The sequence below is a fragment of the Tachysurus vachellii genome, chromosome 10 (genome assembly GCF_030014155.1).
Source record: "Tachysurus vachellii isolate PV-2020 chromosome 10, HZAU_Pvac_v1, whole genome shotgun sequence".
Lineage (NCBI taxonomy): Eukaryota > Metazoa > Chordata > Actinopteri > Siluriformes > Bagridae > Tachysurus > Tachysurus vachellii.
In genome coordinates this window covers 9,403,471-9,431,381 of record NC_083469.1, presented here as the reverse complement: position 1 = coordinate 9,431,381, position 27,911 = coordinate 9,403,471, and the positions used below count along the sequence as shown (strand labels likewise).

At 36.1% G+C, this 27,911-nt stretch overlaps 1 protein-coding gene and 2 gene segments (V, D, J or C); all 3 read right to left on the bottom strand.

The window, feature by feature from the left end:
- Positions 1–29: 29 nt before the first annotated feature.
- Positions 30–5,794, bottom strand: LOC132852502 (junctional adhesion molecule-like). The gene is made up of 3 exons (XM_060879741.1): positions 5,722–5,794; positions 5,284–5,613; positions 30–337 (listed from the first exon to the last, which is right to left on the bottom strand). Exons 1-3 carry the CDS (start codon positions 5,765–5,767, stop codon positions 30–32), a joined length of 684 nt encoding a protein of 227 aa, XP_060735724.1. The 5' UTR covers positions 5,768–5,794.
- Positions 5,795–7,742: 1,948 nt separating this feature from the next.
- Positions 7,743–8,238, bottom strand: LOC132852500 (T cell receptor beta variable 24-1-like). The segment is given in 2 exon segments: positions 7,743–8,065; positions 8,171–8,238. Coding segments are annotated over 2 exon segments (369 nt in total).
- A 1,068-nt stretch (positions 8,239–9,306) lies between these two features.
- On the bottom strand, positions 9,307–10,047 carry LOC132852499 (T cell receptor beta variable 24-1-like). The segment is given in 2 exon segments: positions 9,307–9,809; positions 9,921–10,047. Coding segments are annotated over 2 exon segments (549 nt in total).
- Between the last annotated feature and the right edge of the window lie 17,864 nt (positions 10,048–27,911).

The following is a 27,911-nucleotide window of genomic DNA, read 5'->3' as shown; positions in this document are numbered from 1 at the left end:
TAAAGGTTTTTGTAATTAAGTGAGCTGATCTACAGCACTGTGTAATAAGCTGCACAGAAATACACAGCACTGTCGTTCACTGAAACACTGTTAATGGTCAAAGTGCCGTTGTTTCTCCCATCACCACTCAGTTTGATCTTCGTTTCAAATTCTGCCTCTGGCTTTGAAGAAACAGTTAAAAGGTATCCCAAGAATGTGAATCCTGTGCCATGGCTGTGTTTGTACCATAATATACGATTATAGTCTTTTACACTGTGTGCACATTTGATCTCAGCAAACTCATGCTGATTTTTTATAAGATCATGAGTATTCTGGATGACTGAACAAACACCTGAACCTGTGGAGAGAAAAACAGAGCAATCGAGAGAAATTGAAAGAAAAAGGAAACAAAACTGGGAAATCTAGCAAGAGCTTCTTGATTATGTATAATATTATTCACTGGATAGATTTACCTGTGAAATACAATAGTATGGTGATAATGAGAGCAGTAACCATGTTGGGTTTCTGTGCTGTGCATGTGTGTGTGTGTGTGTGTGTGTGTGTGTATATATGTGTGTGTGTGTCTGTATGCACGTGCATTCGTGAGTGTGTGTTTGTGTGATATTCTGAATGAAGATAAAAACAGATTTCTAGGTATCTTTTTTCTATTTATGCTGGTGTGGCATTTCTAATGAAATGTCTCCCTCTAGCTGATTGCATCATGTGCAAAATTATTTTCCCCATTTTTTTTTTTTTTTTTTTGAGATTTAACAATGCTCTGATTTATCTTCATAAACTCAGTTATGAGGAACATTGCTCTCAATCAGTTTTTTTTTAAAAAAATCTTAAGCGTTCTAAAAAAAAAAAATTATAATTCATTTTCATTCACATAGAAAGTCTGTAGTGGGTTGTAGAGTAAGAAAATTGACAAACAAACAGACAAACAAACAAAAAAAAAACCTGTATCTCTGACAAATCTTTGGTTCCACTTGGGTGTTTCTATTTGCAATATCATTTCAATCTGCTCTGATTTAAATGCATGCATGATCTTTTTTCCAAATTGCTATCATATATCATGAAGATTGTATTCATAAGGCTAAGGCAGTATGTTTAAATTTGTTAATAATTTGTAACATATTGATTACATGATCTTGACACTGTGATGTCATGGGCAATGATATAAAATATAAAATGTGTATTAAATGCAAATAGAAACCTGTCAGCTAAATGCAGCTTTGTGTGGTTTACTTTGTGAACCACACAAAGCTGCATTTAGCTGACAGGTTTCTATTTGCATTTAATACACATTTTGTGTATTAAATACAAATACAAATACAAAATTAAATAAATATTAAATACAATTGCTGGGAGATGTTCCCAGCAATTGAATGGCTGATAATCTGCTTGCGTCAAAATTTCCAAAGGCATTAGTGAGCACTAAAAGCTCCATACTTTTTCCATGATACTGATGGAACCAGTACATCAGATAATAAGTTGAACCCTTGGTGTGTGAGCAGTTTTCTGTGGCTGTGGCCCATTTTAACTGAGATTATGTTTGGCTGAGAGACATCATTCACCCCTGAAACTCCTGTAAATAAGCAATAAACTGTTATTTTAACAAATATTATATTTTATCTGCTGTTAATTGTGTTATTTTTCTAAAGCAGTTATATCACCACTCAGTTTGATCTTCGTTTCAAATTCTGCCTCTAGCTTTGGAAAAATGGTATTCAGATACCCCATGTATTTAAATCCAGTTTCCTGGCTGTGTTTGTACCACAGAATGCGATCATAGTTATCTTTATTGTTTGTACATTTCATCTCAACAAACTCATCTTTGTACTTTATGAGATCAAGAGGATTCTGGATTACAGAACAAACAGCAGACCCTATGAAAAAAAAAAAGAAAGCATGATATAGTATAGAAATAATAAATAATTATTGAAAGCTATAAAATGAATATCAAATGAAAAGTGAATCTTGGTATATTTAGTTCTAGATTTTTAGAGAAAATATTATGTTTACCTGCAAGACATAATAGTATTGCTGAAAATATGATGAGAACAGTACACATGCTGGCTCTTTGTGCTTGACGTGAGACTTTGCTCTGCATTAATATAGGAGAAGCAGTTGTGTCACTCACCTTTGGTGTTCCAGTGATAGTGTTGTCTTGCCATTTGTAATCAGAAGGCTCCATCTAGTGCAAAGTTTGTGCAGCCTGCAAGAAAAAAGGTAGAAATTAATTATACCCTATAATTAATACCCTATATACCCTATAATTATAATTATAATTAATTATACCCTATAATTCTATTGTGAATTCATTAATTCAGTTTATTCAACAGGGTCCTATTTATTATATACACATACATAAAATTACATCTTTAGCATCTTCAGGATTCTTAAAAATATCACTTTCTATATGAATCTTATTGGAATGGAACCTAAATATGTTATAACTAGCGTTTTTTTACAAGAATAGGTCAAATTGGTTTTATTGTTGTTGTTGTTTTAGAGATTTATATGAACTCACTCAATTCAAACAAATTGTCTGAGGATCCCCAGAGTTTTGACAACCTAATGGACTATATGATGTGCATTAAAATCTAACCACAGATATACTAATGGTTAAATAATTTAATGTTACAATAATGTTTAGAAGTGATTATTATTATTGACATTGGTTGAGAAATGCAAATTGCATGAAAACAAAGGATAAAAGGAATTTTAAGCAAATAATCCAGGATATACAGCTATAACCAATGTGCAAGGACATCGGTAATCAGTATGCCTTTACTGTCTACATTCCCTGTCAAGGTCATAAAGTTGTTCAATTCAGGCTCCAGTTGAGATCTTGTAAGAAAATTGTATCCCATGAGTTGGTACTCTCTGTCTCAGGTGTGTTTGTACCACAGAATGCGATCTTAGCCTGAAGTCTTGTTAAAACACTGAATCTCCCTACACAGATTTCCCATGCTTCCTGAGCAGATCATGCAGAGTTTGGAAAATGTCTTTACTGACAGCGAAAACTATGTGAGAAAACACAATAAATCACGGTTTCACTTTTGAAGTAATTTATACTGACGTACGTGTCCCTTAGTGACATGTTTTCAGATTGAGTAGGAAACCCTTCCACAATCCCACTAAGAAATGTGTCCTAGTTTGCACAGGTTAGTGTGAAAACACAAGATCAACTATCAGAGTTTGTCTTACCTTGAACGCAGGTGTCCTTCAAAGTCCCTAGGTCTTCTAACAAAGGATCCTCTTCAAGTTCTTCTACCTAATCTATTGTTTGAATCTTTAAATAAAGGAGGCAGACTTAGACCTTTTTGTCTTTTCAGGTTCCTCACAATGGGAGGCCTTGTTTTTATTAAAATTAGTGTAATACAGATAGATGTGTGTAATATATGTATAGTAAAATAAAAGAAAATTACAAATAAAATCTCCTTCAAATAATCAAAAAGTATTAGAATAAATAAAAGTAATTAAAATGCAAAGATTAACCAAACCAAGAAGCAAACCAAGAAACACTCTTCAAGTGTAAGCTTGCATTTGTTCTATGATGCGCACAGAGTATAACATGCACTGAGCTTGTTTACACTAGAAATCGCACGCAATGTAATTCAAGACAAGCTTTTATACATTTTCAAGCCTTTCACCAATACGGTATCCTTATTGACATTAAAACCAACATTCTTTTCCATTCCCTTTTCCCAAAACCTTGTAACCCTGTGATCAGTGACCAGTTGTATTCTTTAAGGTATACATTCCTTTCAAACAGCACAAGCTTGCAATATCATCTTACTAACTAAGTCCCTCCCCCACAAGTGTTGGGGTTTCCCTTTACGGATTACTGTCAGCGGTATCCTCTTTGAGCATTGAGGGTTGACTTTTTTCTTCCAGAGAGCCTTCATATAGCATTCTCAGCACATCTTATCTTTTAGCACACAAGCAATATTATTGCATACATATTTTGAAAGCAAAGAAAGAAAAATATATAAAGAAATAAAGAAAACTTAATCACTTTAATATTCTTGATCTTGATTCATTCTTCATTTCATTACATACAGAGTCTGATTCTTTTTCATCCATTGATTTCTTCATTTCTGGCCCTTTATATTCTTTATTTTATTCAACAGTTGTTTTATTTCTTTTGCCCCTTTTTCTATTCTCTTCTTTTTTCTTCTCTTTGTCTTTTTGTCCCTGCTCTACGTTTTCTAGTATTTGTAGCCTTAATCTCACTTTTCTTTGTATGGGAATATGAGAGCAGGGTTTTGAAGTTGGATAGCATCGATAAGGTTTATCCAGTGAGCATGAAGATAACCATTCATTTCCTTCATCATTGTCGCGACGAGACAAAGGTGAGTGAGGATCCTAGTGCAGTTTAGTCTTTTAATAGACAAAAACAAGAAACAGGCAAACAAACGGGCAGGCAAAACAGGGCAGAACACTGAGCACACAGGAAACAGGAACATCGACATCAACATACAACAACGACCAACACCAGGGAAGTGAACAAACAGGGTAGATATAGCAAGCAGGAACCAATCACCAAGCAGAGACAATCAGTGACTAACACGATACACCTGGGGGGGAAATAGAGTGCAATTAGTGTCCATGGTAACCAATGAGTGGGCGGAGCAAACAATTAACAGCACGGCAGACAGCAGACAGAAACAGGGCAAAACACAGACAGACTCATTACAAGCATCCATTCTACCTACCATTCTCAAAACACATTCATCTTGAGGTTGAACAGATTTACCTGCTGACCAGATTAAAGAATGGATGATGGTGACGAGAGAAATCATTCGCATGAGGCTATTCATGTCTAGATCTGTTTGACAGAAGCAGTAACACAACACTAAGATTGAAGTTTATATCATTACACTGTCTACAGAAAACAATCAAATAAGATATCAGAGGTTAGAGAAGGTTAAGACACAACATTGCCACCTTTTGATGAATTACCAATCTACAGAAGAGAAATCGCATCACGAGATGCATACTCATGACAATATTATTAGCGATTTTATAAGAATTCACTACTACTACTTCTACTACATTCACCATGTACTGTCCAACGTATGTATACTGTATATTGAAGAGAATAATATTGTCCCTACTGTTATACTCTAATAATTAATGTTTGTTAGTTAAATGTGTTCATAAAAATATGATCATTCCTCATAGTGTAATAAAGCTCATAAGAAACAGATCTTGAGTGAGGATTTCTTGTGTCATACTGCCCCCTTTGTTCATTTACTTTTCCTCTTGACTGAGTCCCACAGTGTGTTTTTGTACAGCTCTGCCTTTTGGTTATAACACAGTGTTGACTCACGGCACAGAAATACACACCTCTGTCATTATAATCCACATCGTTCACTGTAAATGAGCCGCTCTCAGTGACGGTTTTAATGACTGAGAATTTACTTTGGCTGAAGTTTCCGAAATCCGGAGTGCCGTGTGTTGGAGAGTACACAATGAGCTCCATGCTCTGTCCATAATGCTGACGGAACCAGTACATCAGACTGTAATCTAAACCCTTAGTGTGTGTGCAGTTTATTGTGGCTGATTGTCCCATTGTAACCCAGAGTGTGCTGGGCTGAGAGACATCATTTGCCCCTGAGACTCCTGAAGACAAATATAAAGTGTTTATTGTCTTATTTTGGTTTATAGGCATATACAGCAGTTATATTATTACACCGATAATCATTCAGGTGCTTTGTAGTTTTTAGTTACCTTGAATCCAGTAGAGTGACTGAAAAATGACTAGAACTCTGATCATAGTGACTCTTGATATTGAGACTACAGACTGAACTAAGACTGTAAGATTATTCAGATTCCTGTCAGTGATGTAAGAATGTGACATCATAACTCCACCCAAAAAGATGGTCTAAAAGTACATCATGGTTATTCTTTGCATATCATGCATTAAAGTCAAAACACCTGAACATTTAACATTTAACATTGTTAGTCTAAGAGAGGTTTTATACAACAATGTAGTGTCTGGTTTTATTTTTTGACAGATATATTGTTAAAATTGTGGTCATGCAGATGTTCTTTATTAACAATAATGTATTTATTTGAACTTCATTCGTAATATTTAATAAAGGACTTTTTATAAAACTACATAAAAAACAACAGAAAATGTATAGTATTTAACATTGCTATTAGAAGCTTATATTAATTATTAGGTTTAAATTAAAATGTTTCAATTCAAATGACCAGCTAAATAAATTTGTAGCATTGGCAGATGTCCTTATCCAGAGTGAATTACATTTTATCTTATATTTTATACAGCTGAGCATTGAGGGCCTTGCTCAAGGGCCCAGCAGTGGCAGCTTAGTGGACCTGTCATTGAAGCTTGCATCCCTTTGAGCTGGTAGTTCACCATCTCCATGTTGGAGATGGAGCTACCAGGTAAGAGGTCAAGAGGGAGGCCAAAGGGGAGATATATGGATGTGTTAAATGAGGACATGAAGTTAATTGGTGCAAGATAGAGATAGAGTTAGGTGGAAGCAGATGATTCGCAGTGGGGACCCCTAATGGGAAAAGCAGAAAGAGGATGAAGATAAGGTGTTGGGCATTTCATGTTCATGCATAATAAATCTTTCACAATGATGTTTCAAATTGTTTGATGAATTTTTTTTTAATCAAAAATAGGTGTTAATTTATGCCTCGGACAGTTTGACAGATTTAAACAAAACCTCTATGATTGAAGTTTAAATCATTACACTGTTTACAAGAAACAATTAAATATGAAGTCACAGCTTGTGCCAACTCTGCCAATTCCACCTTTTAGTGAATTCCCAATATATATATATATATATATATATATAATAATGTATATATATATTATCAGCAATATCAGTCTCCTAATAAGATTACTGGAAATAAGTGAAAAATAACATTGACTAAAAAGTGCCTTGCTTACAGGAATTAATTAAAATTAAGCTGCAGGTGCTCTGGTTTAGGGGAAATGTGCATCAGATTAAGGTTTTTTTTAAATAAACCTATGAAAATAAAGTCAAATAGACTATTAAATATAAGAGGTAATAACACTGATATGCTGGTGATTTCTAAAACTGAAACAAAAAAATCACAGACTCTTGGGATGTGCTTGTCATGGTTATGCTGTATCATCACCTGACTACAAATCCCATCATCCCCAGCACATATATCCCAGTCACCCACACCCCTGTTTTTATTCTGGTGTCTGTATGCACCTTGTCCTGCTTTTGTTCATGTTGTGTTTGATTGAAGCCTTGTTCGCCATAGTCTTGTCCGTAGCCTGATGTTTTTCCTGTTTTGTTTCTACTTACAGTTTTAGTCTTTTGATGCTGTTCATTATTAATCTTTAGCTCCAGCTCTGTTTCACCTCATATTCCGACAGTTCTTCATGTTGTTCTGGGACTCATGAGGATTTCTGGACCTCATATTATGAACCATTGTTGTTTTGACTGCATGATGTACAGGTAAATTTGATTTCAGAAATGCTATCATTTTAATATCAGAAGTTGTTATTATTGCCATTAGCTGATAAAAAAAATTTAAAACAGAAATAATGTGCAGTGCTTGGGAAAGCGCTAACACAAAGAAGTCATGGTCTATGTCAATGTCAATGATCCTGCATTGCTCTACATTCAGAAAACAGAAATCAAAGTCCTTAACTCCTTAACAGACTGATTTGTTGTGTCATACTGCCCCCTTGGAGCATCTCTATTACTTCTTGACACACAGTGTGTTTTTGTACAGCTCTGTCATGTGGTTATAACACTGTGTTCACTCACGGCACAGAAATACACACCTCTGTCATTATAATCCACATCTTTCACTGTAAATGAGCCGCGCTCACTGGTGGTTTTATTGACTGAGAATTTACTTTGGCTGAAGTTTCCGAAATCTGGAGTGCCGTATGTGGGAGAGTACACAACGAGCTCCATGCTCTGTCCATGAAGCTGACGAAACCAGTACATCCGATCGTACGATGCACTCTTGCTGTGTGAGCAGTTTATTGTGGCTGATTGACCCATTGTAACCCAGAGTGTGCTGGGCTGAGAGACATCATTCGCCCCTGAGACTCCTGAAGACAAATATAAAGTTATTGTTTTATTTTGGTTTATAGGCATATACAGCAGTTATATTATTACACCAATAATCATTCAGGTGCTTTGTAGTTTTTAGTTACCTTGAATCCAGTAAAATGACTGAAAAATGACTAGAACTCTGATCATAGTGACTCTTGATAATGAGACTACAGACTGAACTAAGACTGTAAGATTATTCAGATTCCTGTCAGTGATGTAAGAATGTGACATCATAACTCCACCCACAGAGACGGTCTAAAAATACACCATCCACCATTACACCATTATGTATTACTGTATACATTATGTAAGAACCTATTACTTTACATTTGTTATTATGAGATATAAAAGCTCCTGTGTGATTACTGTATGAAATTCAAATAATAATATTGACTTCAAAACTAAGCATCTATTTGTTGCTTATTGGCATTAAATCAAATCCAGCCACAGCTGCAGGTGTTGTGGTTTGTTTGTAACGTGGATCAGATAAAGGCTTTTGTAAAGTGAGCTGATCTACAGCACTGTGAAATAAGCTACACAGAAATACACAGCACTGTCGTTCACTGAAACACTGTTAATGTTTAAAGAACTGTTGTTTCTCTCATCACCACTCAGTTTGATCTTCGGTTCAAATTCTGCCTCTGCCTTTAAAGAAAAAGTATAAATGTACTCCATGTATTTGAATCCTGTGTCCTGTCCGCGTTATTACCGCAGAATGCGCTTATAGTTATTTTCAGTGTGTAGACATTTGATCTCAGCAAACTCATCTTGATATTTTTTGAGATCAGGGGGATTCTGGATGACAGAACAATCAGGCACTACACTGGTAGTTTCCAGATTTTATAAACAGTTACACTTGTGATACTGTATATTTACCCGCAAGACACAAACTGTGGCAGAAAATATGATGATGAGTACATTGATCATGTTGGCTTTTTGTGTTCTGTTTGTGTGTGTGTGTGTGTGTGTGTGTGTGTGTGTGTGTGTGTGTGTGTGTGTGTGTGAGTGTGTGTGAGTGTGCATTAAGCTAAGAGACAACACAATGTATCACTCCTCTTTTTCTTTCATTCTGTGGAGTACTAGTGATATGTTGATCTGTCACATATACTGTAAACAGTGGGCTCCCTCTAATGCAGCCAAGATCTGAACCCTCTTTTTACAGCCAAGGACAGCTGAGAGAGAGAGAGAGAGAGAGAGAGAGAGAGAGAGAGAGAGAGAGAGACTATTACTGACCCCATCACAGTTTTTCAGATATTAATTGATCTAAATCTGTCTTCATGCTCATGACAATATTATCATCAATTTTGTAAGCGTTTAATAACACAGAGCTATGAACATTTCTTGTGTCATACTGCCCCCTTTGTTCATTTACTTTTCCTCTTGACTGAGTCCCACAGTGTGTTTTTGTACAGCTCTGCCTTTTGGTTATAACACTGTGTTCACTCACAGCACAGAAATACACACCTCTGTCATTATGATCCACATCTTTTACAATAAATGAGCCGCTCTCAGTGACGGTTTTAATGACTGAGAATTTACTTTGGCTGAAGTTTCCGAAATCTGGAGTGCCGTATGTTGGAGAGTACACAATGAGCTCCATGCTCTGTCCATGATGCTGACGGAACCAGTACATCCGACTGTAAGATGAACCCTTAGTGTGTGTGCAGTTTATTGTGGCTGATTGACCCATTGTAACCCAGAGTATGCTGGGCTGAGAGACATCATTCGCCCCTGAGACTCCTGTAGACAAAAATAAATTGCTCATTTTCTTATTTTGGTTTATAAACATATACCGCAGTTATATTATTACACCGATTATCTTGCAGGTGCTTTTTAAAGTATTTTAGTTACCTTGAATCCAGTAGAGTGACTGAAAAATGACTAGAACTCGGATCATAGTGACTCTTGACTTAGGATACAGACTGAACTAATAGTGTGTAAAGCTATTCACATGTCACATCATAACTCCACCCACATATTCATACAATTTGCATTTGAATTCCTCAAGCAACAGCACTTGAAAAGCACATGGGCAGATACATTTTTAGGTTGTTGGAAAATGTATTTGCACAGATATTTGATAATTTATATATTGAGAAATATATAACTTTGCTAATTCTTAACACTTTTTTTTAAACAAAAACTTTTTATCGTGTCTATTAATGGGGGAAAATGTGTTTTATTGATGCTTTAGAGCTGTTTTGTGGACTTTTTGTAAGGTAAAATGAGGTAAAATAAGTCTATCAGCCCAAAATCTGGTTGCCTCTGCCAGAAGGTTTTCACCTTGGACATAGATCTTATTTTCAACAAGATGATGAACCAAATATATGTACAAAGCAGGAAATAAATGGTTTTTTTGAGTTATTATTTTTTTTTTTTTATAATTTTTTTAATATATATTTTTTAAAATATTTTTTATAAATAGCGCATGTTGAATGTGTTATGTTGCTTTACATGTTAAGTTTGTACATGTGAATATTGCTCTTTAGATTCTTTGGTCTTCAATTCAGATAAGATACTCAATAAGTATCTCTGTCTCTGGATTTGAACCCCTAATAAAAATCTCTGGTCTGAATTGAAGACCAAAGAATCTAAAGAGCAATATTGACATGTACAAACTTAACATGTAAAGCAACATAACACATTCTACATGCACCATTTATATCCATATACAAGGTTTTATATTTATATTTGCCACCTGTACAGGTAAATTCATAGAATTCATTATTGTAACTCTATTTTTATTCTAGTTTATGACACAAACAGGTGAATACATCATTTCAGTACATGTCATACTGTGAATAGTCATGTATGTGACCAGTATGATTTTAATTTGTATTTGAATGCAGTAGCGAACCAAAGTAATATTATTATTTACTCCAGCACGAAAATATTATTTTTTATTTAATTGCAGATCTGCAACCGGTGCAAAAACAAACTGCACTGCTTAAAAAATGTAAGCAAAATGTCCCTGCACGTTTGAGCTCAAAATACTGCTTCTTGCATGTGCTATTAGCTGCGAGAGACAGTACTGTGGCAGGATATATGATGAGATCTCTAACCATGTTGACTCAGTGCTGTGCATGCAGATGTGCTTTAATTAAAAACAACGTTCTTGTGTGTCACTTCTTTTTTCCTTCCTGTCTGAGGCATTTAATTGTTACCTTACCGTTTTAAATAAAGGGTCTCTCTCTCTCTCTCTCTCTCTCTCTCTCTCTCACTCACTCTCTCGTCCCCATTCTCCATCTGACTGCATGATACGCAGTAAAACGTTTAACTGTTTCTGTGTATTACTGTGTAATATTGCTGTGTATTACTAATGGTTAAAGTGAGGACTATAATGATTTGGACAAGTGGTCATTACAGAAATTGACCATGAAACATATCTTTGTGAGCACAGAGCGTTAACAGCAGTATTCATTCTGAGTAAACAGGATTCATATTATAGAAGCCAGCATGTAAAATGCAATTAACTCTTTTGAGTAAATAACACAAAAGATGGCAATACATTTACCAGACACTTGACAGTTTAGCCTAATGCACAAAACACTAATAGGTTTAAAAACTTCATGGAAATTAGTTTTTCTTTTGCAGTAAATTTGTCTAAATGCAGGTGTGCGGAAACTGATAAGCCTCTAAGACGTGGTTAAAAACAGTTTATATGAGAGTGTTTTTTTGTATGGGAATGAGACATAAAGCAATGTGTAAATGTTGCACAGAATTATTCTGTACTCTTATTAGGTGTTAAGGATTTTATGGTTAATGTACAGTTAGTGTATCCATTTCCTGTCAAAGTATCTATATTACTTAATTCAGGCTCCAGCTAAGGTTGCGATCTAACAAGATATCCTATGTACTGAAACTTTGTGATTTGAGTTTGTTTGTACCTACAAAGATCTCATGTGATTAATTCAAAAAGACCAAAAAAGTGCCGATTAATACTGACTGAACATTTGTAAAGTGATAAAACTTGTAAAGTTTGGAGTAAAACACTGATTCTTCCCTTATAAATGCATAAACTGTTGTGTTGTATTTCAAACTTTACAAGTTTGCAACTTTACAACTATACAAGTAATAATTTAGTAACATTTTCAGTTCAGGCTGATAGATTGGACATTTAGTTTGTTATACTGCACTCTTTTGGATTGTTTAGTTGTTCCTGATTGACAAAGTAGCATTTAATTACGGCTCTACCTCAGCTCTGTAACTGTAATAATTTAGGTTAACTTCAGCAGTAAGGCTACATATCTATTCATGAATGTGCTTTATCCAAATCCTTAGTGAATTGAATTACAGTAATGTGTTCTTACTTTGCACTGATTAAAAAAAGCCAGTTCAGGATATTGCCCTTTTATGGGGAAGATACCTGTGACCTGAGAAGGGAACGAGATGCTGCATCAGGGCTGAAGCTAAGGGAACCCTTATTTGAGGAAGCATATAGGAGTCTATATAAGGGCATCTATGTCACATTACTCTAGCTTCTATTTGTCTGAAGGAAGCGCAAGTGGATTCCCGGGGCATGGCCAACACAGTAACCTGGTATACTGTACAGTAGTTCCCCTTCGAGACTGGAAACAGAACATCAATAGTCCCGCAGGACCCGGGACCCTGGACTGGGGTCCAAGTCCAGGTTATAGAACCTGATAAAGGTGTGCTGAGAGGACCAACCTGCCACAATCTTCAAGGGGAACACCCTTGGCTAGCACTGGACAAAGCAATACCCCTAGTGGAGTGAGCACTGATGCCAAGAGGTGAGGCGCCTCATAGGTCTGAGTAGTGGCCTCTACTACGCAGTGTGCCAAGTGTTGTTTATAAACTGGATTACCCCGTCCCAGCTGCCAAAACAGACAAACAGGGAGGAGGAGTTACACCACGAGCTTGATCGGTGGACATAAGTCCTCAAGGCCCTTACTGGGCAAAGCAGATGCAGCCTCTCCTGTTCTGCTGACTCATGGGGTGGAGGACATTATGCCTGCTGGATGACTGGAAAACCCGCCATCCCTGGCGCTTAGGGACATATCCCACCCTGGGGTGCAGGATAGCCTTGGACATGCTAGGAGCAAATTCTAGGCAGGTGATGCCTGCAAATCTCCCACTCTTTTGAAAGAGTCCAAGGCTAGGAGCAGAGCCATCTTCAGGTTCAGAAGCTTCTCAGAGGCTGACCCCATGGGCCCAAAGCAGCCAGCAAGAGCGGAGATTTTGAAAAGCATTTGCTCATTGGAGTACAGCCAACTAAGCATGGATTGAGCTTAACGACAATGTGCGATAATAGTTCTTCGTTTAAGTCAGGAGCAATTGCAAAGTGAGCTCCAAGAGTCGAAGCGAAGATATCAGAGTTAGCGGAGAGGACGAGAAAAAGGGCTCACCTGTCTCTCGTTCCTTTACCACTAACTTAACCACTAACCGCCATGACTGAAGCTGATGCGTTGCCTTGACAGATGCCTAACTCCAACCTGGAATGCAGCAAGTGAGAGCGGAGATTGCAAAAAGCAATCGCTCATAATGCACGCGATCAGATCCCTCAAGAGCCGATTGCTCATTCCATGATAAGGAAAAAAAGACCCTAGTCTTTATATATCTTCTTTTGCCATAGTCTTATACAATATCTTAGTCTTAGACATCAACATACACATAGTGCTTCCGGGAAGACAAAAAAGCTGGAGTAATGTGAATTAGATGCCCTTATATGGACTCGCTGGCACGTAATCACTTCATCACGTGTCCAGCCCGAGCCACCTAATTGGCGTGTGTGCACACAGAGCTTCAGACATCACTTCCTCAAAGAAGCATTCCCATAGCGTCAGCCCTGACGCAGCATCAAGTTCCCTCAAAAGGGAACTGAAGATCTTTGAAGAAAGCATGCAAAACGTGACACAGATAGTAAAAACAGAGAATAGGGAACTCTCAGGGACCTTAAAGCTAAGAGGCTGCACTGTCACTGCACCACCAAACCACTCACCTCTTTATTCACTCAAACCTAACCATGATCTACATTAGTGTCACTCTACTCCATGTTACAATCTACACCAATAGTCACAAACACTCCACAAATATCCAGGGTGTCCTAAAGGTTTCCATACATACAGGAAATAAACACTTTTTTACCAAAATGTCTTCCAAACCTTTCCATGTTTAGTTTATAATACATATTTCTTTCAGATATCCTTTAAGAATGGGGGTGTGGTAGCCTAGCAGCTAAGGTGTTGGACTACCAATTAAAAGGTTGTGAACTTGAATCTCAGGTTCCACAAGCTTCCATTGCTGGGCCCCTGAGCAAGGCCCTCAACTCTGAATTGCTCAGTTGTATAAAGTGTCACTCTGGATAAGGGTTTCTGCCAAATGCTGTAAACAAATGTTTTTATCAAAAGAAGGACAGTAAAAGATAGAGCACAAATATCATTATAGGAAATCCAATTACATGCATAACACCAGATATTTTATCTATTTAAGATTTCATCATGCGTGAAGGGAGACACCTTTATATATGAAAACCTTTGCAGCATTTAATGTATAATGTATAATGTGTCTTGTCATTGTGTTTGTGTTTCTCCCATAAGTCACATGCAGGTTTAAAAGTTTCTGGATATGTAATGGACATATAAGCCACTTGAAGGCAGTGTTGTTCTACACTTAAGCTCTTTGTCTGGGTCGTGCCAGAATTGCAGAGTTTAACCACAGTGTGTCTCAAGCTTAAAATGTTGTATGTTTGTTTGTTTAGCATAATATAAAGAATAATATAATTTAATAATTTTTGTGATTATTGCATAAAATATGTTTTCTATTTGCCTGTTAAATCTCTGTACATGGCATTGCAACAAATATAGATGTGCATAGAAATACAGGTTTATGTTTGTTAGGCATCCCTTTAAGGATTTTTTTAATTTCTTAATTAAAAAATTGTGATAAAATGAAGGTGTTTATGAGACACTAACTGCTGCTCAGATTGAGTCTAAAATAAATAAGATACAGTACTGTCAAAATTCTTAAGTTTTTAAACACTGATTTTCTCTTAGCTTCAGTTTTTTCTCTTTATTTTAAGATCTTGTTATTAATATGTTATTATATATCATTATAAAAATCCACATTATATTTTAGGACTTTGAGGCCTAAAAACTTTTTTCTGGCTGCATCTCTGTCAAATAGAGATCGGACTTTCTATATATTTAAGCTATGAAATAATTTCCCCCTTTTTATATCCGCTTGGCCCAACCAGTAGAGATGTTTAAATCTCGGTTGAAATCAACCTACTATACTTTGGCACTTGAATTGTGGGAACATTGAATACTGGAGATATTTGTTCTGATATTGATTTCACTTTGTATTTGCAGTTTTGGTGCAGTTTATATGCTGTTAGGGTGTTTATTTGTGTTGATACTGTAGTATTTGTCATTGTGCTATTTTTTCATTTCTTAATTGTGATGCTTAACACTGTTGTTTTTAACTGTGCTGTATAAATAAAATTGAATGAGTTGAGTATGTTATATGTTAATTGTTAAGTAATAAAAAAAAAATACACATTCCAACTTTCCAATTGTTTGTTTGTCAGTAAAGAAGGTAACATATTAAATAATAGACTACATTTTCCCTTTACCCCAAATGAAATGTGGCAAAATTCTTTGAAAAACTTGCTAGTCACTTTCCTTTTATAAGTGTACAAAATGTATCTGAGACTAATGATGTATTTTTAAAGAAAAAGTGTTATAACACCAGATACTGACTTTACATGTTTAGTGTTGTTTTTTTTGAATGTTTTTACATGTGCCCACGTGTGAGCTGCTGGTGTTGCTGACATTTGCGGTATAAGAAGAACTTAAAGAAGACTTCATCATCTGAAAGGAAGCTCAGGGCAACTGCATATACTACTTCATGTATGTTCAGACTTCTGCATTTTTTAAATCATGCCTTATTTGGAGGTAATTCGAAATCTGAAATGACAAATTCTGGCAAAATTGAATTTATACAAAATTGTCTGTCGGTTAAGATGTGTCTGGTGTCACAAGTCTGCTTTGATAGTTTTGTACTCAAAACGTTTTTACTTATTACTTCTACGTTTTGTAACCTTAGATGTAATAAAAGCTTATAACTACAATTTTAGCATCAACTTAAACTTAAAAACACAATAAAATGCTTTAAATATTTAAAATAAAGGTTTAAAATAAATTGCGCTAGTAAGTAATCAAATAAGTGTTTTTGCCCAAAACTTATGGACAGGAAGGAATTAGTGTTGGGTCTGTGGTTAATACAATTATAAACTGTTGTAGAAAGGACATTATTTACATTTACATTATTTAGTGTCATTCAAATGAGGATGAGGTTCTCTTCTGTGTCTGGTTCCTCTCAAGGTTTCTTTTTCATATCATCTCAGGGAGATTTTCTTTGCCACCGTTGCGTCAGGCTTGTTCATTGGGGATAAATGTTAGAGATAATCGTTAATAATTAAAAAAAAATTTTCTGTTTCTATGCTTCTGTAAAGGTGCTTTGAGACAATGATGCTTCAGATGAGGATTTTTTTTAATGTCTGATTTTGCAGAATGCTGTGCAGATAGTGTCTTGGAGTAATAATGCATGTAAAGCTTACCCTTTTTTTGGATTTGAACATTCATGTGATTATTTATACCTTCAAGGCAGCTTGCTTGAACTGCACATCAGTCAATTAACAAATCAGAAATGTGCCTATGATTCCAATTTGGTGTGGAGTCCTTGGCTGCCTTCAGTTCTCTCCCCCTTCTAGATTTTTGCCCTGACAGTGACAAATTACTCCTCCGCTCGCTGAGATTGGAAATTAAAAGCATTTAGAGTTGCTCATGCATTTATGCTAATGAGAAATTCAGATATGATTTGCATGCAAAAGAGGCCAGGCTGAAAGCTCATCATTTTCTCTCCTTGCTTGCTGCATGTTTTCACCTGCTTTTATTTTTTATTTTTTTAACCAGTGCTAGAAGAAAAAGCACTGTGTGCATTTCAAATCTGACCAAAGTTTCATAAGACGTGTGAAATTTTTCTACAGCAGATGATTTACGCAATGTTAGAAAATCCAGTTAACAGAATGGTAACACGCTTTCACATATCGTGTTAAAAGAGAGAGAGAGAGAGACGAATGGAAATAGCACACAAGGATTTCTGTAAATACAGTTCCTCTGCTGTGATTAGGTCAGAAAATTAACATCTGTTTCACATGGGATTGTACAGTATATGTAAGCATTGTGATCATGTGAAAAAAAAAACATAAAGTTGCATTATTCCCTGAAATTGCATGCGTACTCAAATACACATACTGTAATAACGTTTGAAAAGTGAGTGATCACGTGAAAATTTGCAAGTGAAAATAAAGAAATCAGATTAAAGTCACATAAGGAGTGATTGGTGAAAATGGCATTTGATCATAAATGAATAATTTTCATAAACTATGTAAGTGTGAAAATATAACTAAGTTATAAAAAATAAATAATACTACTGCTACTACTACTACTACTACTACTACTACTACTACTACTACTACTAATAATAATAATAATAATAATAATAATAATAATAATAATAATAATAATAATAATGTAAATAACTGAATCATTCGTAAAAATTCACATGTGAAAAATAAATCAGTGAAAGAAATCGTGTGGGATAAAACAAAATCATGTGGAAAAATAACTGAATTATTGGATCAATCTCATGTGAAAGTAAGTGAATCATTGGGAAATAAAAACATATAAATCAACAAATTATTAGATCAATCAGAGGTGAAAATAAACAAGCCATTAGAAAAAAAAAAAACAATAAGATAGATAGATAGATAGATAGATAGATAGATAGATAGATAGATAGATAGATAGATAGATAGATAGATAGATAGATCTAGCATATTTATAGCAAGTGGTATATATGAAAGCATATACAGTAAATAAATATAAAGGCTATAACAGTGCAGAGATGTGTGGACATACAGGAGTACAGTGAATACATATAAAGGCGTACAGTGAATAAATATAAAGGCTATAACAGTGCAGAGATGTTTGGACATCATTAAGAATTACAGAATTACAGAAATGAAAATGAATGTCATCTGAAAATATTCAAATCATTGTTAAAATCACACATGAAGTGTGGAAAAAATATATAGAATAAATGAATCATAAAGAAAATAACAAATTAGAATCTAAGAATTATGAGAAAAATTTAAATTAAGTAAAAATTATGTGGAAATGAATGATCTGTGGGAAAAATAACACCTAAGAAAAAAATGGTTGTGTGTGTGTGTGTGTGTGTGTGTGTATTATTGTGGCTTGTGATGGCTTTCCACCCCATTCAGGATGTCCCATGTCTTGTGCCCCATGCCCCCTGGGATAATCTCCCGGCTCCCTTTAGCACTGTGTAGGATACGCGGCTCAGAATGTGTACAGATGAATCTAATCCAAATGTGAGACATACATTATGTCTTAAAACGGTGTAAATTTCACATTTGAGGTTTATAAGACTCTTGTGTAAGATTTACATCATTGCCTTTATTTGATAGAGATGTGACTTACGCTTTTGTTTTCTTTCTGCTGAATCCATTCTTGTATTTTATTCTATCCAGTGATTGCTCTTATCATGCAGAACCAGACCTGTTGTTATTAGTTTAGATGCCTGTTAGATTTTCAGAGAAAGTCAAGCATATTTTTTGCAGAGCCTGATAGATGCACGCTGTGTTGAAACACAGAGGTAAAATCTGAGACCTTCTTATTATAGTTGACGCTGGGTGTCAGGTTTAGTCTCGGGTTGAGTTGCACTTAGTTTACTTTAACGGTAGCAGAGGTTGGAGTGCACTCGGGGAGTTTTCTACACTCCCTGAAAGCATTAATTATAGTCTCCTTCAGACAACCTCTGTGAACTCATACAACTTTCAAAAGATGTTGTGGTTCTTTAAAAAGATAAAAGACCTTAAAGTATATAAAACTTCAGCACCCATTACAATCCAGACGGAGCGAAGGTTTGGCCAGCGTGAGAAAACTGAGAAACGTTAGATAATCCGACCAACAGCAGAAACATTATTTTGTGTCTGCACTGTCTTTTGTCCTGCACTGTCTTGTATGTCTTGTTTGTCTTATCCTGCACTGTTTGCACCAGGTTGCACAGTTGCACTTTATGTGGCTAGGACTACTGACATGTCCTTAGCTCTGTCTTTGTTTTATGTAGCACCATGATCCTGGAGAAACGTTGTCTCATTTCACTGTGTCCTGCAACAGCTATATATGGTTGAAATGACAATAAAAGCTCTTGACTTGACTTGACTTGTAATAATTACATTTGGGAAGAGTTTTCAGCAAGTTTTATACTTTAATTACTTTCCCCTTAATGCTCGATAAGCAAAATACAATGTGACCTGCTGTTTATGTGTTTCCTGCTCCCCATGCTTTTTTTTTTTTTCCTGAAGTTTCTTTATGACAGTCGCAGTAAAAGATAACCTTGATAACAGATGCATTAATTAAGATCGAAAATGAAATGCCGGCTTAATTTCTCTTGTGTTGAACACGGTTGCAACGAGATTGGCTTTGAGGTTCAATGAGGTTTCCTTTGATGGAAGGACATGAGCTGCTAAAACACTGAGATGACACTTCTATTTGTTATCGTGTCACTTCAGGGGAGGAGGTGTGAGCAATTATAAATGTGGTTACATAGCAATTAAAATAGACCGTGTTCATTAATAATTTTTGTATGAATTAATCATACACAGCTGTAATGGTAACTGCTGGTACTGGATTTCCAATTATGGTGCTTAATTAGGAATGCCAATATTAAGAAATAATTAAGCATGGGAATATATTAGCACTTTTAAATAGAAGATGCCTCCTTAATTTTTATGAGTCTTGGGTTGTTTTTGACCCAAATACTGGAGTCTGGGCAATACAACAAACTTCATCATTACAGATCGGATTTCCACAGATGAATTTCCACTGAAAACATAATTAAATGCAAAATGTCTGAAAAAAATAGAGAATTTATGCTTCATATCATTGTATATTTTAGTAATAAATTTATTTATTACTATTTATTTATTTATTTATTCAGTATTGTTTTACTGAGCAGCCTGGTGGTGCAGCAGGAAGCACTGCTCCCTCACAGCTCCAGGGTCCTTGATTTAATCCTGACCCCAGGTTACTGTCTTTGTGGGCAACTGCATGTTCTCCCAGTGACTCTCCATCTGGTTTCCTTTGGGATCACTAGTTTCCGCCTCCTTCACTAAAACATGTTCGAGGCATTGATTATTCCCCCAAATGTGTGCCTGCTGTATTCCAACTTAATGCCCAGATGTCCCGTGATCACCCAAAAGAAGATAAAAATCTTTCTGGACACGGATCAATGAATGATAAAGTTTTATTTTGCTCAGCTCTGTTCAGTGGTTCTGCTTTCTAAAGATATTGCCGGTTTGTAGATCCTCACTACTGTGGAATATTATTTTACTGAAAAATTTATGTTCTGGACCCAGAAGAGCTCATCAGAGAAACCAAGAGAATCTATCCAACAAGCTATCCATCCATCCATTCATCTATCTAGCCATCCATCCATCCATCCATCCATTCATCTATCCATCCATCCATTCATCTATCCCTCCATTCATCCATTTATCCATCCATCCGTCCATCCATCATCCATCTATCCATCCATCCATCCATCCATCCATTCATCTATCTAGCCATCCATCCATCCATCCATCCATTCATCTATCCATCCATCCATTCATCTATCCCTCCATTCATCCATTTATCCATCCATCTGTCCATCCATCATCCATCTATCCATCCATAGATTCATCTATCTATCCATCCATCCATCCATCCATCCATCTATCCATCCATCCATTCATCTATCCATCCATCCATTCATCTATCCCTCCATTCATCCATCTGTCCATCCATCCATCCATCAATCCATCCATCCGTCCATCCATCCATCCCTCCATCCATCCATCCATCTATCCATCCATCCATTCATCTATCATCCATTCATTCATCTATCCCTCCATTCGTCCATTTATCCATCCATCCATCCATCTATCCATCCATCTATCCATCCATCCATCCATCCATCCATCCATCCATCCATCCATTCATCTATCCATCCATCCATTCATCTATCCCTCCATCCATTCATTCATTCATTCCTTTTAAGTGTCTGATTTATGCTGGTCAAGGTAAATTTGGAGCATAAAACCAAAAAACTTGGTCTAATTGTGTCATCAAATTCTACCATTTGTAAGAGAACAAAAATATAATTTCTTGCCTGCACACAAGATAAAAATTTGACTTTAGAGTAAAACAACATTGAAAATAAGATATAATAAGCAACATGAATATAAGATATAATAATAGTATTAAACTTGCGTCTTGGTCTTGTTCTAATGGCAGATAATTTAGTTTATTTACTAAATACATTACTAAAATGTTCTGCTAAGAGCTAATGACTATTATGTCTTGTAATTTATAAAAATAAAAACAAACGACTAGACATAGCTTTAATACTCAAGATATATTTACTTGCTAAGATGTCATTTTTTTTTTGCAGTACACCTACAGACCATGAAAAAAAAGATTCCTCTGAAATGAGAAAAGATGCTTTGAGAATTATCTACTAGATCATTTCCGTCTGCAGTCCTTGAGAAGGTAAAACATTCCTGATCATCCATGTGGCCTTGAGATCCAAAGTAAACATACTGTCAGTTTTATCTCATCATCCTGTAGTTATTTTACTTACAATGCCTTATAGTGTTGTTACCGAATTTCCTGAATAATTGGTTAAAGACATTATTCTTCGAGATATGTGCTTGGTGAGCACTGATATGAGACACATTGTGTTGGCTTTGACATTATAAAGCCTCTACTGCCTCTGTGTGGACAACTGGAATAAAGTTACTCCTTGCTTCTCTGTGGTAAAAAATATACACTTAAATATATGTATTTGTTCAGTGTGTTGTGTGTGATTGTTATATCTGACACACAACACACGATTCATGTGACAGTTATATGACACACGCTGATCTACATTAGATATCATGACGACTCAAAGTCTCTTTCACTTGTCACCATTTTGCAACACATACACACAAAAGCTTTGTATCAGTTTGCTACTGTAAATGTTATGGATGAAAGTCCTGTTGAAAAGCTTTTATACCATTTAGGTAGTTTAGATCAAATTAAAAAAAAAAAAAAAAAACACTTCAAACCTGAAGGTGCCTTTGTGGCTTGTACAATTTAGACTATTAATTTAAAGTCCTAACAGCTATTTTTTAACCAAAATATCACGAATAAAACGTTCCAATTCATGGGAAATTCTCAATTTCAGCAAATTTTTCATTAACATTTCCTGATTTGCAGGCCAATAAACATCAATCTTCCTTCTGTTAAAAGTTTTTCTATTTTCTTTATAATGATAGATAAATTTTACAATCCCATATTCAGCCAAGGCAACAAAAATATTTTTGGTTTTTGTATTATTTCATATTCAACAAAGGAAAACAATATCATTGTAAATATGGTGAAGCGTGTTGTATATTTAACAATTACGGAAGGTTTAGCAGTAAATGACTGTAGGTTTTGTGCCAGACGAGAGTCTGATAGACGAAGTGATTTGTGCTTACTGGCTTCTCTGTAACATGACAAGTAGCTGAGCAAACTTATCAGAAGATGACTGTTTATAAAAGATGACTGCTATGATTTAAGTGATAATAGAAACTTGCCTCATGATTGTATCATGCACACCAATTGCATCACTTTGCACTTTATTTCAATCCTATATTCATATTTATTTCATTCTTAACAACATCATTGTATTCACTTCCAATATTTTCTAATATTTCCTCAGTTTATTTTATATTATCTAATTTTATTTGACTTTTTTCTGTATTGAATATAAAAATATATATTTCAGTGTTGACTCTATCTCAATTTTTCTTATATGCAGACAGTCGTGAAAGTTCAGTGCATTTTGTACTGTGTAGTGAAATGTCAAGGTGCAATTTGAACTTATTGTCAAATTGTAAAACCACTTCAAGACGAGTTGTTCGTGAATTTATTTTTTATTATTATTAATAACAGAGTCAATAATATTTTGGGACAGAAAAAAGACTGAAGCAAAATCGCGTTTTTCAGATAACTTCGATTTACAGTCCTGTCTTTGGTACAAGAAATTCACATGGTTATGGTACATGATGTTACCCAAAGAAGTAAAGAATTCTCTTTGAAGATGTATTAATTTTTCAGATCTGCATTATAATCCAGGTCACATGAAGGACAGCCTATTTTTTGCATTAGATATTGTGCCATAGTTGTCACTCCACTTCTGAGCTCCTGATGCCATAGTATGATGGTGTTATCCTGAGTCTAGAGGTAAAGGCTTTCAGTAAATCAGATCAATATGATTCTCCTGATGCACACACATCCAATAAGTCCTTGTTAATGCTCACCCGATTTTTCTCTGTGTGACTAGAAATGAAAGCATCTAGCATTCACATGTTCCATCTGGAAGTGTTCATTAGTTCTGTAGGTTTTAGGGCGACTAGAGAGCGTAGACGCTCGTTTGATTTTAATGAAGTTTAAACAATCTTGTGAAAACACCTGTTGGCTGGCTTGCAGTGGAAAATAGGAGAAGTTAAAAGAGTTACTAGCTCAAAAGGATGGTCCTCTCTAATGATAGCATCAGTCCCGGTGTTACAGCGCACATGTGACAGGCTTGTAATTAGAGTCCGGCGCTCTCTCAAAGTTGTAGCGTTATTGAAGTTTTTGCTGTTTAATTACTTTGCAACTTACCTCTGTTTATTAAGTAAGACTGTCTTTGTAAGATATAATTTAAAATTCTTTAATAATATAAAGAGCTGGTTGCATTTTATTGTATGAGGTTTAGTGTGTGTTTGAGAGATAGAAAGAGAGAGAGAGAGAGAGAGAGAGAGAGAGAGAGAGAGAGAGAGAGAGAGAGAGAGAGAGAGAAAGAGAGAGAGAGAGAGAATTTCCATCCTTTGGCTTCAACAATGATCACCAAATATATAGTCATGCATATATATTTAAAGTGCCTTGTCATGGGGATAAAGTGGAACATGGAATCTGTGACAGATTGAGATGGAGTTTGCAGTTTCACTTAGATCTCACATCAGTGACCAGTGAGTTAACATTAGCAATACTATTAAAGTAGAGTTAAACATTTAGTGCCATTTAGAATCTGCACCCTAACATCAAGCTAAAACTGAGCAAATGGTTTACAGTGTATCAACTGTATGGAAGCTTGTTTCGGCCACACACAAGAAAATATCCTGATATATCTTGAAATTATTATTTTGTGAGTTACTGAGACTCTGTTACTGTGATTTATAGTCGATGGCCTACCCATAATCAAGCCACATCAACACCAAACCAAAAGTGTTTTCCCCGAGTGGCCAGTTCTCACAAAAAAGACTACTTCAGGAAGGTTATATAGCTGATTTACACACTGCTGGGTTCTGTTGTGGTTTGATTATTGGAAATGCATTATTGACTGCACTAAGTAGCAATTGTGTACGATATTATGATTACTGGTTATTCGCCGCCTGGCCAATCTCTTCCATTAAAAACAGGTGCAGGACTCCAGAGTGTAAAACAGAAGTAGTTGCAAATTGTAATGCAAATTGTGATGGGATGCAAATTGTATGAGATTAATAATGAATTGCAAGAGAAAAATTCACAATCCTATGATTTAACTAGCAACTGTGTGGAAACAATGTGCAGTTGCATGAAAATAATGATCATTCTTTCTCATAGGCGGTGATACCAAACTTTCTTATGATTAGAATAATGCGGGAGTAAAATAACACATTTTAAGTGTTGAGAACTTTTACTTCTAATCTGATTTGGACACGCTGCGAATTTCAGTGACGATAAGGTTATCACTTTTAAGGATGTTTTGTTGATTCGTCGTATTTTTTAAGGTGACCAGATTGTAATTAGGACAATAAATTGGGTGATGTTTGATAAACCTGGAACATGATTGCTTCTTATTTTCTTCATTTAAAACACAATTTTACTGTTTTTGTGTCCCAGTGTCCAATTTGTACTTTTTACTGAGTTACTCAGGTGGCCTGAATGCTGTCCCAGATCGTTCCTGACCCTGACAATCTTTATATATTTGTCCATTTATTTCCTACTTTATACAATTGAAACTTGGACATGTTGTGTAGTAGGTGTCATTCAGCGCCAGTTAGGCTTCAAATATTTATCCGCCTGCTGTTTTGGCAGGGTTGGATTGAATACATGAATACAAGTTTGGGTAAAATTATAATGTGTCCCAGAGCTGGCCTGTTTTTGAACACGTTAACGCTAGGTGCTGAGAGCATAATAAAGAACCCCTGCTGAGCTGCTTGCTCTGTCACACAGAAACACCTCAGACAACCCCTACCTGTGAATGGCTGCACTTTATCAGAGAAAAGCAAAAGAACACTCCATCTTAACCAAAGGAGAAACAGCACTCGCCAAGGCAGTCTGACAGGCTAAATGGAGGCAATTGCATGAGTGGCAAGGGAAAAAAACACAGCTACATATTGGCTGGCTCGAGTGTCTGGGGTCTAGACGCCTCCGCAACAAAGGCAAGATGAAATGGCCTTACTGAGCCTCCATTAGTGTTAAGCTATAAGAGCTGACAACACGTACTGCCAGCTACGTGAAAGCCTTCGGTTTTATACCCGTGCCTCATAGTGTGTGTTTATAACTCTAAAAAATTTCATTAGTTCATTTATCTTTGTATGTGATGCCTAATGGAGAAAGGAAGAAAAGTGCTTCTGAATCTACAGTCAGTCAGCTAAATGTTCAACTATAATGTTTAGCAGGAATAGAGAAAGCACCCTCCTGATGGTTACATAGGTTTGTATTAAAAGCATCTCTATAATTTGAGATTAGTCCATGCTTATGATGTCACATCCTTTAAACAGAAGTTAAGGTAAGGTAACGTTAATGAAGTTATGTGAGCTAGTGTTATTGGGCTGCTGGATATCTAAAAATCCTAAAGCCAAGGTGAATAGTGATAAATACTCAAATCTGGTTGGTCAAATGGAAGGGAGGACAGTGGCTTAGCACCTCTGTTACAGTATGTCTGCATGGAGTTTACATGTTCTGCCTGTGCTTCAGTTTCCTCCACCAGTCAAAGATGCGCATTGTGGATTGACGGCCATGTCTAAATTATCTGTAATGTGAGTATGTGTGTGTGATTGTGCCATATTGGTTGGCACCCTGCCCAGGCTGTCCCCCGCCTTGTGTCCCGAGTCACTTGGGATAGACCCCAGGCTCCACACAGCACTGTGTATGATAAGCGGTACAGAAAATGGATGGACTGATTGATGATTGGTCAAATGGTGTCATTCATTGTTACTATGGTAGCAACTGTAACAGGGACGTGTTGTTGTGGACACTACATGTTATGCTTTTCTTAGTTTTCTGTGAGATTTATTTTGCATTCTTAGTTGGAATCTCTCCCATCAATACTTAAGAGTCAGAGCTAAAGCACTTGCTTTAGGTTTTCCAGCATACAGTACAAAAGGCTTCAGGATGAATGAATATTGTGGTTTGTGGTTTCTCAGTTAGCATAGCAAGCTGTGTATTTTTTACGTAGTAACTTCCAGAGGGAGGGAAATAAAAGAGAAGCTGCTGAAGGAAATGTTAAATAAAAGATATTATGTGTATTTTTAATTCATTTAAAATAGTATTCATTGACAAATTGTGTAGTGAGGAGGAAATGAGAAAGATTTAGTTGTTAGCTCGCTTTCCTCACAGCTCCTGGTTTGGAGGTTGATTCCTGCCTGTGCGTGTGTGTGGGGGTTTTGCTTGATCTCCATGTGCTTCGGGGGTTTCCTCTGGGCACTCCAGTTTCCTTCCCTGTCCCTTGAAAGATGAGACGGAGGATCCAAATGCAGGCAGAAGATTTTAATGAAACCAAAGCACAAAGCAGGCAAGGGCAATGGCAAAACAGGATGAGAATCATGAGCACAATAAACAGCCATTAAGTACAACGATCAACCCACAACCCACATAAATGTAACATAGGTTTTGGGTTTTTCTTGCATTCTGGATTTCATGTCTTTTATTTTGTAACCTGTTTCTTACCTTTTGTGTATTACTATCCTTGCCCTCGTGTTACCTTGCTTTTTTTATGTGTCATGTTCTGATTGGTTGTTTGTCATGTGTTCTGCAGTTTTCTTTGTCATTGGATTCCCACGTGTATTTGACCCTGAGTGTTTTCCATGTAAGTTTTCGGTTGGTGTCCGTAATGGCTGTTTCGTGTGCTCATGATTCTCGTCCTGTTTTGCCATTGCCCTCGCCTGGATTACTTTGTGCTTCTGTTTCATTAAAATCTTCTACCTGCATTTGAATCCTCTGCCTCATCTTTCAAAGCATGTTACACAGTGTCCCCTGCCTTCTGTCACGAATCCCTTATAGACTGGTTAGACTCCTTGCAACCCTGTGTACAATAAGTAGTACAGAAGTTAGATGAATGAATGGATGCATATTATCATTGCCAATTTGATGTGCAAGAGAATAAGACACTTTCCTTACATGCTGTAATTGGAAAATATTCAACATCTAGGTGGTACAAGTAATGTTGCCTTGTGTTGGCCCATGTTACAAAACCCCATCATTGATTATTTCCCTAGAACATCATAAACAATTTTGTTTCATTCTTGACATAAATCTTTCAAGGATTTAATTAAAGCTAAGCACTAAGCTAAGAGCATTAAAATTTAAACATCTCAAATATAAGAAAACTGTGTTTAGGGACACTGTTTGAATATTTAGTGTTACTCTGCTTGACTCTGATTGTTGTTCAAAAATATGCAGGTCCTCATGCTTTTAATAG